The following is a 15,627-nucleotide window of genomic DNA, read 5'->3' on the forward strand; positions in this document are numbered from 1 at the left end:
TGTGTGATGGATATTTTTGCTGGATATAGTATTCTCAAATAAAAGGTTTTTTCCTCCAGCACGTTAAATAAATAATAAAATGCCACTCTCTCCTGGCCTTTAAAGTTTCCACTGAAAAGTCTGTTGCCACAGACATACTACGGCTCCATTTTATGTTATTTTTTTTTCTTGCTTTAAGAATCCTATTTTATTTTATTTATTTGAGATAGAGCCTCACTTTGTCTCCCAAGCTGGCATTCAGTGGCATAATCCTGGCTCACTGCAACCTCTGCCTCCCAGATTCAAGCAATTCTCATGCCTCAGCTCCCCGAGTAGCTGGGATTACAGGTGTGAGCCACCATGCTAAGCTACTTTTTGTAGTTTTAGTAGAGATGAGTTTTTGCCATGTTGGCCAGGCTGGTCTCAAACTCCTGGCCTTAGGTAATCCACCTATCTCGACTTCCCAAAGTGCTGGGATTACGGGCATGAGTCACTGTGCCTGGCCTCTATAGAATGCTTTTTTAAAACCTTGACCTTTGGGAGTTTGAGTATTAAATGCCTTGAGATAGTCTTATTTGGGTTAATTCTGCTTGGTGTTCTATAATTGTTTTGTACTTGATTATTGCTATCTTTTTCTAGGTTTCTCAAGTACTGTTATTAGCCCTTTGAGTAAACTTTCTGCCTGGTCTTTCTCTCTGCCTTCTCTTTGTCACCACTGTGTTCAAATACCCTGTCTTCAAGCTCACTAAGCCTTTCTTCTGCTTGATCCTTTCTGCTGGTAAGAGACTCTGATACATTCTTCAGTAGGTCAACCGCATTTTTCAACTCCAGAAATTCTGCTTGATTATTTTTAATTATTTTCATCTCTTTGTTAAATTTATCCGATAGAATTCTGAATTCCTTCTCTGCATTGTCTTGAATGTGAGTTTCATGAAAACAGCTATGTTGAATTCTCTGCCTGAAAGGTCACATACCTGTGTTTCTCCAGGACTGGTCCCTGGTGCCTTGTTTAGCTCATTGGATGAGGTCAGGTTGGATGTTTGTGGGTGTCTGGGCATTGAAGAGTTAGGTATTTATTACAGCCTTCACTGTGTGGGCTTGTTTGCACCTGTCCATCTTAGGAATGCTTTCCAGGTATCCAAAGAGACTTGGGTGTTGAAGCGTAAATTATTGGTTACTGTAGCTATGTCTGCATTAGGGGGAACCCCAAGCCCAGTAACACTATGGCTCTTGTAGACTCATAGAGGTACTGGCTTGGTGGTCTTGGATAAGGTCCGGAAGAATCTTCTGGACAACCAGCAGAGATTCTTGTTCTCTTATTTTCTCCCAGACAAATGGAGTGTCTCTCTCTGTGCTGAGCTGCTTACAGCTGGATGAGGTTTGACACAAGCACCCCTGTAGCCACCACCATTGGGCCTGTGCTAGGTCAGCCCTGAAGCACAGAGTACTGCGTCTTGCCCGGGGCCCACAGTGGCCACTGCCTGGCCACCACCTCTGTCTGCCCAAGTCCCCCCTAGTGCTCCACAGTCAGCAGGTAGCGGAGCCAGCCAGGCTTGTGTCTTTCCCTTCAGTGCAGCAAGTTCTGCCTGGTCCAAGCAGGCCCAGATACGCCATCCGAGGAGCCAGGGCCTACAGTCAGAAACCTTAGGAATCGACCTGGCGCCCTGTTCTACTGTGGTTGCACTGGCACCCAAACCACAAGACAAAGTCCATCCCACTCTTGCCTCCCCTTCCTACAGTCAGGGAAGTCTCTTCCTAAGGCCACCACCACCCCAGGCCCATGGTGAGCACTGCCTGGCTACTGCCAACGTTCACTCAGGGCCCAGCTTGTGGTGAATGCTGCCCGGCCTGGGCCTCTCCATTCAGGACAGTGGCTCCCCTGTGACCCAGGGCAAGTATAGAAATAACATCCAAAAGCCAAGGCCTGGAATCAGGGACCTCAAGAACCCACTGGGTACTCTACCCGACTGGGCAAGCTGGTACCTAAGCGGTAAAACAACGTTCCCTTGCTCTTCCTTTCCTTTTTCTCAGGCAGAAGGAATCTCTCCCTGTAGCCACCACAGCGGGGCATGTGGTGTGTCCCATCTGAAGCCGGCATGTCTCTGAGTCTCACCCAAGGCCTTTGGCAAGTGCTTCCTGGGTACCACTGCTAACTATTCAGGGCCCAAGTGCTATTTCATAAGCAGATGACAAATCCTTCCAGGACTGAGTCTTTCCCCTTCAGGTAGTCCGTTCCCTTTTTGCCCGGGATATGTCTAAATACGTCATCCAGGAGTTAGGGCCTGGAATGGGAGCCTCCGGATTCTGCCCAGTTGTTCTGTCCTACTATGGCTTACCTGGTTTCCAAGTTGGAAGACAGTCCTCTTTCTAAAAAACATTTTTTTGAGACAGGGTGTTGCTCTTTCACCCAGGCTAGAGTGTGGTGGCATGATCATAGCTCACTGCAGCCTTGACCTTTAAGACTCAATCCATCCTGCCTCCTCAGCCTCCCAAGTAGGTGGGACTACAAGTGTGTGGCACCATACCCAGCTAATTTTTGTATATTTGGGGCTTTCACCATGTTTCCCAGGCTGGTCTCAATCTCCTGGGCTCAAGAAATCCTCCTGCCTCAGCATCCCAAAGTGCTCGGATTATATGTCTGAGCCACTGTGCCTGGCACAGAGTCGTCTTTACTCTTCCCTGTCCTCAAGCATAAGGAAGCAGTCTCTACGAGAGTTGTGAGCTCCCTGGGGTTGAGGGAGGGGTGGTGCAGACACTCCCTTGGCTGCCCTGGCTGGTCTAGTAGGTCCCATTCTTTCACAAGTCCGCTGGCTCCGAGCCCAGCACAACACCAGGACTTGCCCAGGAATTGCAGTTCTGGTGGCTTAAACCACCTTTCAAGTTCATTTCGGTCCCCAGAACACTTTAACCTGAAGTGACAAGGCTTGCTGGAACTCAGGTTCCGACTGCTGGCGTGGGTGATTCCCCTCTCTCCAAGGGGGTCTAAGTGCTCGCTCTGTGGCTGCCAGCTGAATTCTGTCCTGTCGCTTTCCCCTGTGACCGGCTAGAGCTGATTTCTAGTGCAAAGTCTCACTGTCACTGTCACTGCGCTCCCTCTCTCCCAAGTGCATAGATTATCTCTCTGTACCACAGGGTGGTTGCCGGGGGATGCGGGAGGCGTGGCATCAGCATTGCAAGACTCTTTCCTGCCCTCGTCAGTGCCCCTTTCAGTGATACTAAGTTAAAACCAGGTACTGTGGTGATTCACGTGGCTTTCGGTTCTTATTAAGGTACTTCTTTATGTGGATAGTTGTTCAGTTTGGTGTTCCTGCAGGAAAGACAATCTGTGAAGGCTATTTGGCCATCTTGCTCTGCCTCAGTTTTTGCATTTTTTCAAAGAGGGATAATACTAATGGACAGTGTTGTTGAGAGGATTAACTAAGATCATGTACGTGAAAGGATTTTGTAATCTATTAGGTTATTTATTTTTTTTAGAGATGGGGATCTCACTCTCTTGCCTGGACTAGAGTGCAGTGGTGTCGTACTAGCTCACTGCAGTTTGGGACTCCATGGCTTAAACCGTCCTCCCACCTCAGCCTCCTGAGTAGCCAGGACTGCAGGTGCACGCCACCATTGCCAGCGAAGCTTTTTAAAATTTTTTAATTTTTTGTAGAGACTGGGTCTCACTTTGTTAACCAGGCTGATCTAAGATTCCTGGCTTCAAGTGAACCTCCTGCCTTGAACTCCTAAAGTGTTGGGATTACAAGCATGAGCCACCATCCCTGGTCTAGATATTGTTAAAATTAAGGGAAAGAAGCAATTTTCTCTGTAGGACATTAATTCATTAACCATCTAATGAGTGTACTTCTGTATAAGTAGCATGTTGCATGGTAAGGATAGTGAACAAATAGACAAAGACCTCTCTCATGAAGTTTAATACTCTGCTTCTGCACTGTTCAATACAGTAGCTTCTAGCCACCATGTTGGACAGTGCAAATACGGAACATTTCTGTCACTTCAGGAAATTCCCTTGTAAAGCTTTGCATGAGAGAAGCACACATTAAACAGTTAGTTCAATAAGTATTTTTAATTCTCTTGTGATGAGTGCTTTAAAGAAAGTCAAATCAGAGCAAGTATTGTTTGTGCTAAGAGCTGTGGATAAATAATAATGTTCTAGGTAATGTGGGAGTGGAGGGAGCATTTCAGAAGGAAAAGATGAAGAATATTTGCAGAAAGCCCTGAAACAGGAAGAAGAGAGAGCTGGTTTCTTCTAGAGATATGGATCTCTAGATCTAGAAAGAACTCCTGCATACCTCCTGTGTGGTGAGATTCTTCCTGCCTGGAAGGAATGACTGTAATAAGAGGAACAAAGAAGAGCTTGTTGGGTGAAATGCAGAGAAGTTTGTAGATTTTATGGCTGAAAGTGAAAATTTTCTTGTTCCAGTAACTTCTGTTTTCTCTGTGAAATGTAGGATCATCTTATGAAAGCAGGAGAGAGAAAGGACAGGGTGGAGTTTTGAAGAGAGTGGGGAATGTATGAAGCAAATCTTTGTGGACAGGGGGAGAAGGAGCACCCTAGAGAGATTCGTAAGATCTTGAGTCGTAGTCCTACCAGTTTTTTGCATGGTCTGACTTTTCCCCCTGCCCAGGTTCAGAATTGGAAAAGCCTGGCAGTTGTTTTCGTTAATCCAGCTAAAGAAATGAATGCACGCAAGACACCGAGAGTGGTGCCTGGCCCATAGTAAGAGCCAAACAAACATTATTACCACTGCTGGGGTTTCTCTAAGCAGAGTCAATAACAGAACAACAGAGAGGAAATGTAGGACATTTGCAAGAAAATGATTATAATGATGTGCTGTGGAATCTACCACAGATAAAAATTTTAAGTAAGGCACTGGGGATGATCTCTAGGGGGAAAGTGAGGAGATCTGATGAGCATCTGTTCGTGGATGCTCAAGCAGATAAGTGGAAAGCAGAGGAGGGTTGCTCAGGAGCGAGGTGCATGAAACCGTGAAGGGACCACAAAGAAGCTTTGCACACGGTGATCCGAATGAAGACTCTTACAGTCCAGGCAGAATGTGGTATTTCTTGATGAAAAGCAAATACATGTTCTGTTTTCTAAGTAAATGACATGAGCAGTAGCAGAAAATCCCCAAACCGCCTGTAAACAAACATTTAGAAGTTCAACATTCTGAGAGTTTACAAAGCTAATAATATCCAAAGCTATTTGAAGATTTAAATCAAAACGTAAACGCCTGCTCGGGTTAGTATACTCATTTCCTCTGCCCTCATCCTCTTACCTCTCTCCATTCCTAATTCTGTTCCAATTTAAGAATTATACAGAAACGAATGGCATCAGTTGCTCTAGCTAATGCTGTAGATTGATAATACTGTCCTCCAGTTCCGTTCTGTGCCGTGAAGAGAGGATTGGTGGTCATGAATATAAAATAACACCAGCTTTATTAGTTGTCTGGTTTTTTTCTTCCCTCAGGTACTCTGTGAAGCATTTTCAAATACAATACTGAAAGTAACTTGTGTTTCAAAATGTTTTGGAAAATGAAATATTATAGGCTCATTCATTAATGTCATTCTTTCCTTTCATTTGGTTTTAAAGGCTGCAGCGATTAGCCAAAGATCTTCTAAAACAACTACAAATACAAGACAGTGGCTCATGGGCAAACAATAAAGTATCTGCTTTGGATCGGACCCTAGGAGAGATCACTAGAATACTGGAAAAAGAGGTGTGTAACTAATCTCTGGCTTTTGAAGCTCCGTCTGTGTAATCCTTTCTCACTCTGATCGTACGTAGAACTGTAAGGCTGACTCTGTATGCCTTTCCTCTGTGTTTTCTAAAGCGGGTCAATAATAGAAGATTTTTTTTTTTTTTTTTTTTTTGCTTTTGTTCTTTTCGGTTGTTTAATTGAATCTGTTTTCAGGGTTTTTAATTGAAGTCCTCTTCAGGTCATAGTTTCCTCAGTCATGTTTTCCCCACACAAACTGAAATTATTTTGTCAGGAATCACAATATTAAAGATATATGACTTTATGACAGAAAATGGAATACTTTGAATTATAAAACCTCATAAATCACAACCAGATTTCTACAAAAACACCAATATCCCTGATTCCAATAGATTTGGCAGTTTTCTTTAATGACTTAGAACCATTAAATATCTCAGTTATAGTTTAAACATCCTCAGTGATTTTTTAAAGTATTTATTTTTCACTACAGAAAAATGTTAAATGTACAAAGAAGAAAGAAAACTCCCTGTAATATCAACTGATAACACTTTATTGTATTTTCTTCTGAACCTTTTATTGGAATTTTTTTACATTATTTTATCTGGCTAATTTTATGATAAATACTTTGTCATGTCTTTACAAATCTTTAACGGATTGAACATATCATATTTTACATAATGTATAACATTTAGGTGGTTTCTAATTTTCTATTTAAAGTAATGGCCACTTTCATTTATTAGCTATAGTTCCCCCCCACCCCCTTTTCTGGGTTTAAAGGTTATTATGTAAGATTTGGTATATACAAAAGAAATAGTAATAAAAAGTAATGCTAATACAGTGAACAGCTGTGAACTTACCACACAGTTTAGGAGTAAGATTGTTAGCACTACATTTATGGTTCCCAGTATGATCCTTTCTCACCCTATCCATGATTCCTCTAAAGGAAATACTGTGTAGAATTAAAGATGTATTATTGTTTTATAGAAATAGCTTTATTGCTGTATCACATACATGTATTGTTAAATAATGGTACTTGGTTTTGCTTGGTTTTGACCTTCATAAAATACCATTACCATAGACCTCTATAATTATTTTTTTCAGTCAGAATTACTGTTCTAAGTTTTATTTAGCCTTATAAATATAGCTGTTTTTCATTGCTTTTCACTGCTGTCGAGTGAGTCCTTCATTGTGTTAATACTACAGTTTATAAATCTGTTCTCCTGACAACATTTCAGAGTGTGTGTGTGTGTGTGTGTGTGTGTGTCAGTGTGAGTGTGTGAGTGTGAAAGAGAGAGAGAGAGTGATAACACTCAAGCATGGGCAAACAGTCCTGCTCAAACATTCTTGTGTCAGAGTAAATAAGAATTTATTTAAAGCTGAGAGTCTCAGGTTTTTGTTTCCATCAGAATTGTCTAGAGGACTTGTTAAAACACAGATTGCTGGGCCTCGCCCCCTGGATTTCTGATTAAGTAGGTTTAGGGAGGGTCTGGAAAATTTGTATTTCTAACAATTCCTAAGTCATATTGATGTTGCTAGTCCAAGGACCGTATTTTGAGAATCACTACTCTGGTATAGGGCATATGCCTCAATGGTGGAATTGTGCGGTTGTCAGGCATATGAATGACCAACTTTACAAGATAGTGCTCCACTGCATTGGAGGAATAGAAAGCACCAAATTCAGTGTGGCGTTGTGGCAGAGCTGTAAAGTCAGTTCTTGTGTGTAACACATCCCTTGCAGGGTGTCAGAGGTTCAGAAACTGGTAGTTGTCACACATTTGCTGAATGAAGTATTTAAAGATTTCATGTGCCTTGATTATTTTTGTAAAGGTAGAGTACTTTGAATTAAAAGGCAGTTGCTTGAAGACACTGCCACATGTATCTTATCTCATGAATATTGCTTTAGATTGAAGTAATAGAACTTCTGAGGAAAAGGCAAAATGATCTGTATAAGAAACGTATTCAGTATGAAAATGTAACTAAAGTTATTTAATTCACAAAGGGGCAATTTACTGAAATACCACTGATTTCTTATAATTTGGGGGAGAAATATGTTGTCTGGCTTCCAGTCTAAATGGTCTGTGTCAGGAACCTTGCTGTAAAGCTGTCCTCAGAGTATACACTGCAGGACCACCTAAGAGTTTAGACTTACCTACAATAAGATCCTTTTGCTACTTTTATAACTAAAATTCTTCTTTCCTAGCCAAGACACACTTACTTTATGAAGACTTCTGTAGAGTAATACTGACATTTTAGCATAATTCAGCAGGTCATATTTATGATTTCAGTCTAGGAATTGTAAATAACCATTCCTTTTTGTTTGGAAAACCGCCTGGAGTAACAAACTCATTAGAGTCAAAGCCAAGTACCCAATGAAGGATATTTGAAGACAGTGTTGAAGAGACAAGGTAGGATTGGAAGAACTCAGGCAAGTGTAAGCACTAATGGAGGAATGGTGAGAGATGAATCTGGAGGTCTTTATTTGCTTATTTTAGACCTCAAAACACAGATGCTTTCTACTAATACTTGATACAGTGTTTCTTTAGATAATTTTTCTCAAGTTTTGAGAACTATTTTAGACCTAACGGGTTAGACTTGTGATGGGTAGAAACGCTCTTGTCATGGAAGGGGTCAGGAAACCGAGGAGACCTGGGGTTTGCAGCACTTATTGCACATTTTAGGTCCCTCCTGGTTTTTGGGGTTTTCTGACTTCATTCAGGAATTAAGTCTGTAAGCTTTTTTTATGTGTTATGCTTTAAAAAAAAAGTCTAAAGCTACTTCTGTTTATTAACATATTTCGGTCTAGGATACTGGTACCACCACTCCCAAGAAAAACATCTGAAAATGCTGGGTGGGGAAGAAAGCAGTTTTTTTGAAATCATCAAAGAGCTAGGAAGAAATTAAAGTATTCCCAGTCCAAAGAAAAAGCAAGAATTTAGCAAGTTGTGCTTATTACTGAATTGCCCCAAAAAGCATGTGCCAGATTGGCAAATGTGGTTGTGGTTTATAAGCGACATTGTATAAGGTGATAAAAGTAAAAGTTCTTAGGGCTTCCCAGGGCATGAGGTCAAATAGGTGATTTTTCTTTCGTAAAGATAAGACCACATCAGCCTACTCCATCACTTAATCATGAACCTTCTCATCCCTCCCTCAGGACTGTGCAGAAAGCACCTTTGGCACAGTGCAGAATTTTTACCCATATTCCAGCCCCTGGCATAGATTTGCTGCTCAAATTCACATCATCTGTATTATTTCAAATGGTGAATTGAGTTTAAAGTCGTCCTAGATTGATTTGTGTGTCCTTAGGGACCAAGCAGAAGAGAATACAAATCCTCATTGGAAGAAGGCACCTTCATTCTAGTCCTCAGATAATTTCTGTTAAATAATTTTACAAGGACACATAGCCATGGTGAAAAGATAAGCCCAGAAGTCAGTCAGTCATGATGAGCAAGCAGAAACCAGAACTGCAAGCCTGTGTTATTACTAGTAACAGATTACAAAACTATGTTTGCTGTCTTCTGAGGAAGTAAAAGGCAAACTTAAAAATTTCTGTAGAATAGACTTGGCAATAGTGACAGTAGATAATTCAGGACTATCCTCCCACTGATGACAAAAAAAGAAAATATGAAATAAAGCTGAAATACAAACAGGGTAATGAATAATTACTGGGCCAAGATCCAGCAATTTGGCATGGGACTAGGTATCATTGATGATCCAAAAGAAGTGGACATGAGTTTCATTAGTACTTTTGACATTATTTGCAGGACTGGTGAGAAAATAAATGTGGCATCTAAGATCATCAGTGGTAGGGACTGTGGCAAAAAACTCACATTTTGGTTTGGGATCTTAAAGGACTGTACAAGGAAAGAGGGTAGACAGGAAGTATACCAGTCACTACACAGACAGCTCAATTTCAAATCATGTAGGTGGTTGGGAAAATCCAAATCACTGAAAAAAAAGATTTAAATGATCCTGTATTGCTAATACCCCATGTGGCTAACAGAAGCAATTGGAAAATTTATTTTGGAGAAAAATAATAGCAACTTAAGTCTCAAATTATCTCAACAAAATAAATTTCAGATGCATTATTTGGCACAGTAAGGTGATTAAGCATACAAAGGGACAAAAAAACATGCATAAAATCCAATAAAAACAAACCTACAGAGGCTTCAGAACTATGCTTACCATGATCAAAAATATAATTATTAATTATTTTTAAAGATATCTAGCACATTTGAGAAAACAGAATTTGAGAACTGAACATTTTAGTAATAAAAATTACCAAAATTATAGATGAGTTAACAGTAGAATAAACCATACACTGGAATATAAATCATAAGAAAGAATCCAGACTGAGCATGGAGAGAAAAAGATACAGAAAATAAAGGGAAGAATATAAGAAGGATATGTCTATAAAAAACTGAAACAAATTTACAAGAAAAAAAACCCCATCAAAAAGTGGGTGAAGGATATGAACAGACACTTTTCAAAAGAAGACATTGACGTGGCCAAGAAACATATGAAATAAAGCTCATCATCACTGGTCATTAGAGAAATACAAATCAAAACCACATTGAGATACCCTCTCATGCCAGGTGGAATGGCAATCACTAAAAAATCAGGAGATAACAGATGCTGGAAAGATACGGAAAAATATGGAATGCTTTTACACTGTTGATGGGAGTGTAAATTAGTTCAATCATTGTGGAAGACAGTGTGGTGATTCCTCAAGGACCTAGAAATAGAAATTCCATTTGACCCAGCAATCCCATTACTGGGTATATACCCAAAGGATTATAAAATGTTCTATTATAAAGACACATGCACACATACGTTCATTGTGGCACTGTTTACAATTGCAAAGACCTGGAAGCAACCCAGATGCCCATCAGTGATAGACTGGATAAAGAAAACGTGGCACATATACACCATTGAATACTATGCAGCCATAAAAACGGTTGAGCTCACGTCCTTTGCAGGGACATGGAGGAAGCTGGAAACCATCATTGTCAGTAAACTGACACAACAGAAAACCAAACACCGCATATTCTCACTCATAAGTGGGTGTTGAACAATGAGAACACATGGACACAGGGAGGAGAATGTCACACACCAGAGCCTGTTGGTGAGTGGGGAGGGTAGGGGAGGGATAGCAGGGGGTAGGGGAATTGGGAGGGATAACATTAGGAGAAATACCTAATGTCGATGACAGGAGGAAGGATGCAGCAAACCACCATGGCATGTGTGCACCTGTGTAACAGTCCTGCACAATCTGCACATGTACCCCAGAACTTATTTTTTAAAATAATAAAATAAAAAAATAAAAAGAAGGGTATACACTTTGGAAAATTCTGATCTATTGTATTAACAGAAGAAAAAAATCTCAAAAGATGCAACAAAAGCATTTGGTAAGTTCAGCATCAATTAATGATGAAGATTCATAGTAAACCTGGAATAGAATGGAATTTCCTTAATCTGACAAGTTGAATCTACCAAAAAATAGTATAGCAAAACAATACTTACTTGTGAAATGTTGAAAATTTTCCCTTTGAAATTGTGTACAAAAGGAGAATACATGCTGCCAACACTTATTCTTAAAATTGAGGTTCTAACTCGTGGAAAAATAAATAAACAAAACTTGTAAGATTTTAGAGAAAAAGTGAAATATTCATTGTTAGCAAATAATATGTTATACATAGAAAATTTAAAATAATTTCCAGATAAATACTAGCACAAATAGATTAACAAAGCTGCTAAACTAAGGGCAGGATATAAAAATCAATTGTATTTATATATAATCAAAATATTAAATAAGAGTAAATCTATAATGTTTATGGATTGGAAAACTCACTGTGGTCTATTTTTCTTTTCTGGCCACACTCATTTGTAGATTCGGTGTAACCTTATTTAAAATTTCAACACTTTCCAGTATTTAGGTGCAGATTCTAAAATACAGAATTTCAAAGACCTAATGAAACAGTGTCCCAAACACTGTTGAAAAAGAACAATATGACCAGCACTTTGGGAGGCTGAGGCAGATGGATCCCTTGAGAACAGGAGTTTAAGACCAGCCTGGCAAACATGGTGAAACCCTGTCTCTACTGAACATACAAAAATTAGCCAGGTGTGGTTGTGCTTGCTCAACCCCAGCTACCTGGGAGGCTGAGGCAGGAAAATCGCTCAAACCCAGGAGGTAGAGGTTGTAGTGAGCCAAGATCGCGCCAGTGCACGCCATCCTGGGCAACAGAGCAAGACTTGTGTGGGGGTGGGAAGATTTGCTCTACCAAGTATAAACACTTTTTATAAAGCCATAGTAATTAGGATAGTGTACTATTGGAGAGAAGATGGAGAAAAAGAAGAATGGAACGTAATTGAATTCCTAAACAGTCCCATTTGTATGTACATGCTTGATTCGTGACATGTGAGGTACTTGTCTATGCACATATGGAAAAAGGGAGCATCGCAAAGCATTGTGGGAAAGTATGCTCTATTCAGCGAATAATGCTATAATGATTGAATATCCTTGTTTTTTAAAAAATTTAACTTTTATCTCACAGCATAAACAAAAACTTAATTCCAGATGGATCTAAGTATAAAAAGAAAAAACTAATTTTTAGAAGATACTATAGACTGATCTCTTCTTTACCTCAGCGTGTTGCCTGGACAGGAAAGGACACGAGAAATCAACAATAAAGGGAAACTTGATAAATTGGGCCATGTTGAAAATAAGAACTTTTGTTCATCAAAAGACACCAAGAAGAGAGTAACAAGACAAGCATTAGAAGGGAAGAATATTTTTTATACCTATAATCAACATATGAGTGGCATCCAGAGTGTATAAGGAATTCCTACAAATTAATGAGACGTAAGCACAAACAAAACCAGTAGGATAATGGGCATTCTGAAAGAAATCCAGATAGCTAAAAAATAAATGTGAAGATTGTCAACTCTTCAGTAATCTGGACAATTCAAATTAAAAATTCATCGTGACAATGTGATTCACTTATTAGAATGATAAAAATTGGATTGAAAATACCAAGGAATGGCAAAGATCTAGAGCAATGGGAACACACACACTGTTTGTGATAACGTAAGTTGACCCTACCATGTGTAGCAAGCAGTCTGCTATTCTCTACTAAATTTGGAGACATGGGTTACCGTATTTCACTTTTAGGTATATACTCTGGGAAACAATGCATGTATGCGCCGGGCAAGATGTACACAGTTATTCAATGGTGGCATTGTTTGTAATCACCACAGATGGAGAATAGCCCAAGAATCCATCAACAGCTGGAGATACAAATTACAGTATGTTCACGTAATGGACTATTATTCAACAATAAAAATGAGTCAACTACATCTATGGATAACAATATGGATGTATCTCACAAACTCTTTAGTGAAACAAGTCACCAAAAAATATATTTGCTACTACAAATTCCAGTCATATAAAGTTCAACAAAAGACAAAAGGACCTATATTGTTTTGGGATACACATAGGTGGTAAAACTATAAAGAAAATAGAACAAGACATTTCCTAAAAATCAGGATGGTGATTGTTCAGAGAGAAGGGTGGGATGTGTGATCAGAAAAAATCATCTAAGTGGCTTCTTTAGGGCTTCTGGTTTTCTTTTCCTTGACTGTATACTGGCTACACAGTGTTCAAATTAAAATTGTTCTTTAATTTGTTCATACATGTTTGCTAATTTTTCTGACTTTTCTGTATGTTCATGTTTAATAATAAAATAAATTTTTAGAATTTAAGATAAAATAAATTGCTCCGAATAAAAGATCCTTTTGTTGAAGAAATGTTCAATTATTTCAAATAAGAGTTTAAAAACTCTTACATATGCAAAAGCATTTTCCTTGTTCTTACTATTGTATTAAATTTCGTCCAAGTGAACGTGATCTGTATTTGCATTGACTTTTCTCATTACTTTGTGATGATAAACATTACATTTAAGTTTGGATAGTAACAGCATCCCAGAAGCTTTCTGTGGTTTATCAGTAACATGAGACATGTGTATGCTGTTACCATAAGTAAACAGTTTAAGCAGATGGATTGGACATGGAGTTTGTCCAATTGCCTTTCCTGACTTTATAGAATCCTGCCAAATTTAAATAGAGATTCAGCTGTAACTCTCTCTTTTGAACCTGAATAAGCAAACCACATAGCTGGCAGCATTCATGATTTGAAGTGAATTGAGAGATGTGAAATCACAGTTTATGTTGTAATACCTGTAGCAAACTATGGCATCCTTTGGTATTTTCAAAATTCATCTTGTAAAATTCATTCACAGATACCTGTACAAGGTAGAAAAGTAGAAACTCTTCCTACCATTTTCCTCTATTTGCAAACTGTTTTGCCTATGTAACGCATGCCTAGACTCAGAGAGTGTAAATCACTAAGCTTTTAGAGCTTTTTCAACCTAATCATATTCAGAAAACTGTGTTCGGGTCTTCCTAGACACTGCCGATCTCCCAAACCCCACGCTTCTGCCTCTCTGATTCTCAGCTGGAAGTCTCCAGCTGAAGAAATGGAAGCATTCAATACTAGGCATCTCTTCTTTTGATCCCTTTACTGTGTTCTCAGCTTGCATAGTTGTTTCCTCATTGCAACTGATACATAACTGAATATAGCTTATACGACACCCATATTTTGTCAGAAGTTGACAAGTATATAGCCCAAAGTAAAATGAAAATGTTTTTCAGACGTTTTTCAGCCAGCTTCCCTTGGAAGACTCATATAAAGAAAAATTGAATTGTTATTTCATGAATATGACAGCTTTAACTTATAAATGGTTCATATTTTTTAAAAAGAAACAATAAGGTGTTGAGGGAAGGAGAATTTACTGAAAAGGGGCATAAGGAAATTTCTAGGTGGAAGAAAAAGCGTTCTGTGTTTTGTTTTAGGTGGTGGTTACATACTTGTGTGCAGTCGTCAAACTTCATCAAACTGAGTACTTATATCTTTATTACATGTTAATTATGCTCAGTTTTAAAAAATACAGTTTGTCAATAATGATTTCAAAATTACATTATTTTTCAGATTTATAAAGTGAGGCTTGCCTTGATAAAAACACACTGTTTTAGTCATCTCTTCTAGACTCACTTATTGTGGCTTCCTTGTGAAAAATACTCTTATTTTTACTGTATCTATTTATTTGTCTTAGTAAAGGTTGGGGGGCCTCACTATGTTGCCCAGGCTGGTCTTGAACTCCTAGCCTCAAGTTATCCTTTCACGTTGGCCTCCCAAGGAGCTGGAATTAACACCATGAGCTACCACACTGGCCAGAAAAGTACTTTCTTTAAAGTCAAATGAATTTATGATAAAAACTCAATGAGGATTGGGAGGCTGAGGCAGGTGGATCACAAGGTCAAGAGATCGAGACCATCCTGGTCAACATGGTGAAACCCCATCTCTACTAAAAATACAAAAATTAGCTGGGTGTGGTGGCATGCACCTGTAGTCCCAGCTACTTGGGAGGCTGAGGCAGGAGAATTGCTTGAACCCAGGAGGCGGAGGTTGCGGTGAGCCAAGATCACGCCATTGCACTCCAGCCTGGGTAACAAGAGCGAAACTTCGTCTCAAAAAAAAAGAAACTCAATGAGGAATATTAATGGTGCTGGTTTTGATTTTAGGGTTTTTTTTTTTTTTTTTTAGAGTTAGGATCTGACTCAGTTACCCAGGTTGGAATGCAGTGGTGCAATCATAGCTTACTGCAGCCTGGAACTCTGGGGCTCACACGGTTCCTCCTGCCTCAGTCTCCCAAGCAGCTGGGACTACAGGTGTGAGCTACCACGCCTGGCTAATTTTACAATTTTTGGTGGATACCAGGTCTTGCTATGTTGCCAAGGCTGGTGGTGAACTCCTAGTCTCAAATTATTTCCCCACTTGGCCTCCCAAAGTTTGGCTCACAGGCATGAACCA

At 39.4% G+C, this 15,627-nt stretch overlaps 1 protein-coding gene across 12 annotated transcripts in view; it reads left to right on the forward strand.

The window, feature by feature from the left end:
* The window catches only part of SCAPER (S-phase cyclin A associated protein in the ER), a 535,706-nt gene that overhangs the window by 277,898 nt on the left and 242,181 nt on the right, over positions 1–15,627 (forward strand). For all 12 annotated transcript variants that reach the window (XM_074392618.1, XM_074392622.1, XM_074392621.1 and 9 more), the window contains one exon: positions 5,573–5,699. In XM_074392618.1, the coding sequence (XP_074248719.1) occupies positions 5,573–5,699 (127 nt within the window). The remainder of the gene's footprint in view (positions 1–5,572; positions 5,700–15,627) is intronic.

This window comes from Saimiri boliviensis, chromosome 2 (genome assembly GCF_048565385.1).
Source record: "Saimiri boliviensis isolate mSaiBol1 chromosome 2, mSaiBol1.pri, whole genome shotgun sequence".
NCBI classification, from domain to species: Eukaryota; Metazoa; Chordata; class Mammalia; order Primates; family Cebidae; genus Saimiri; species Saimiri boliviensis.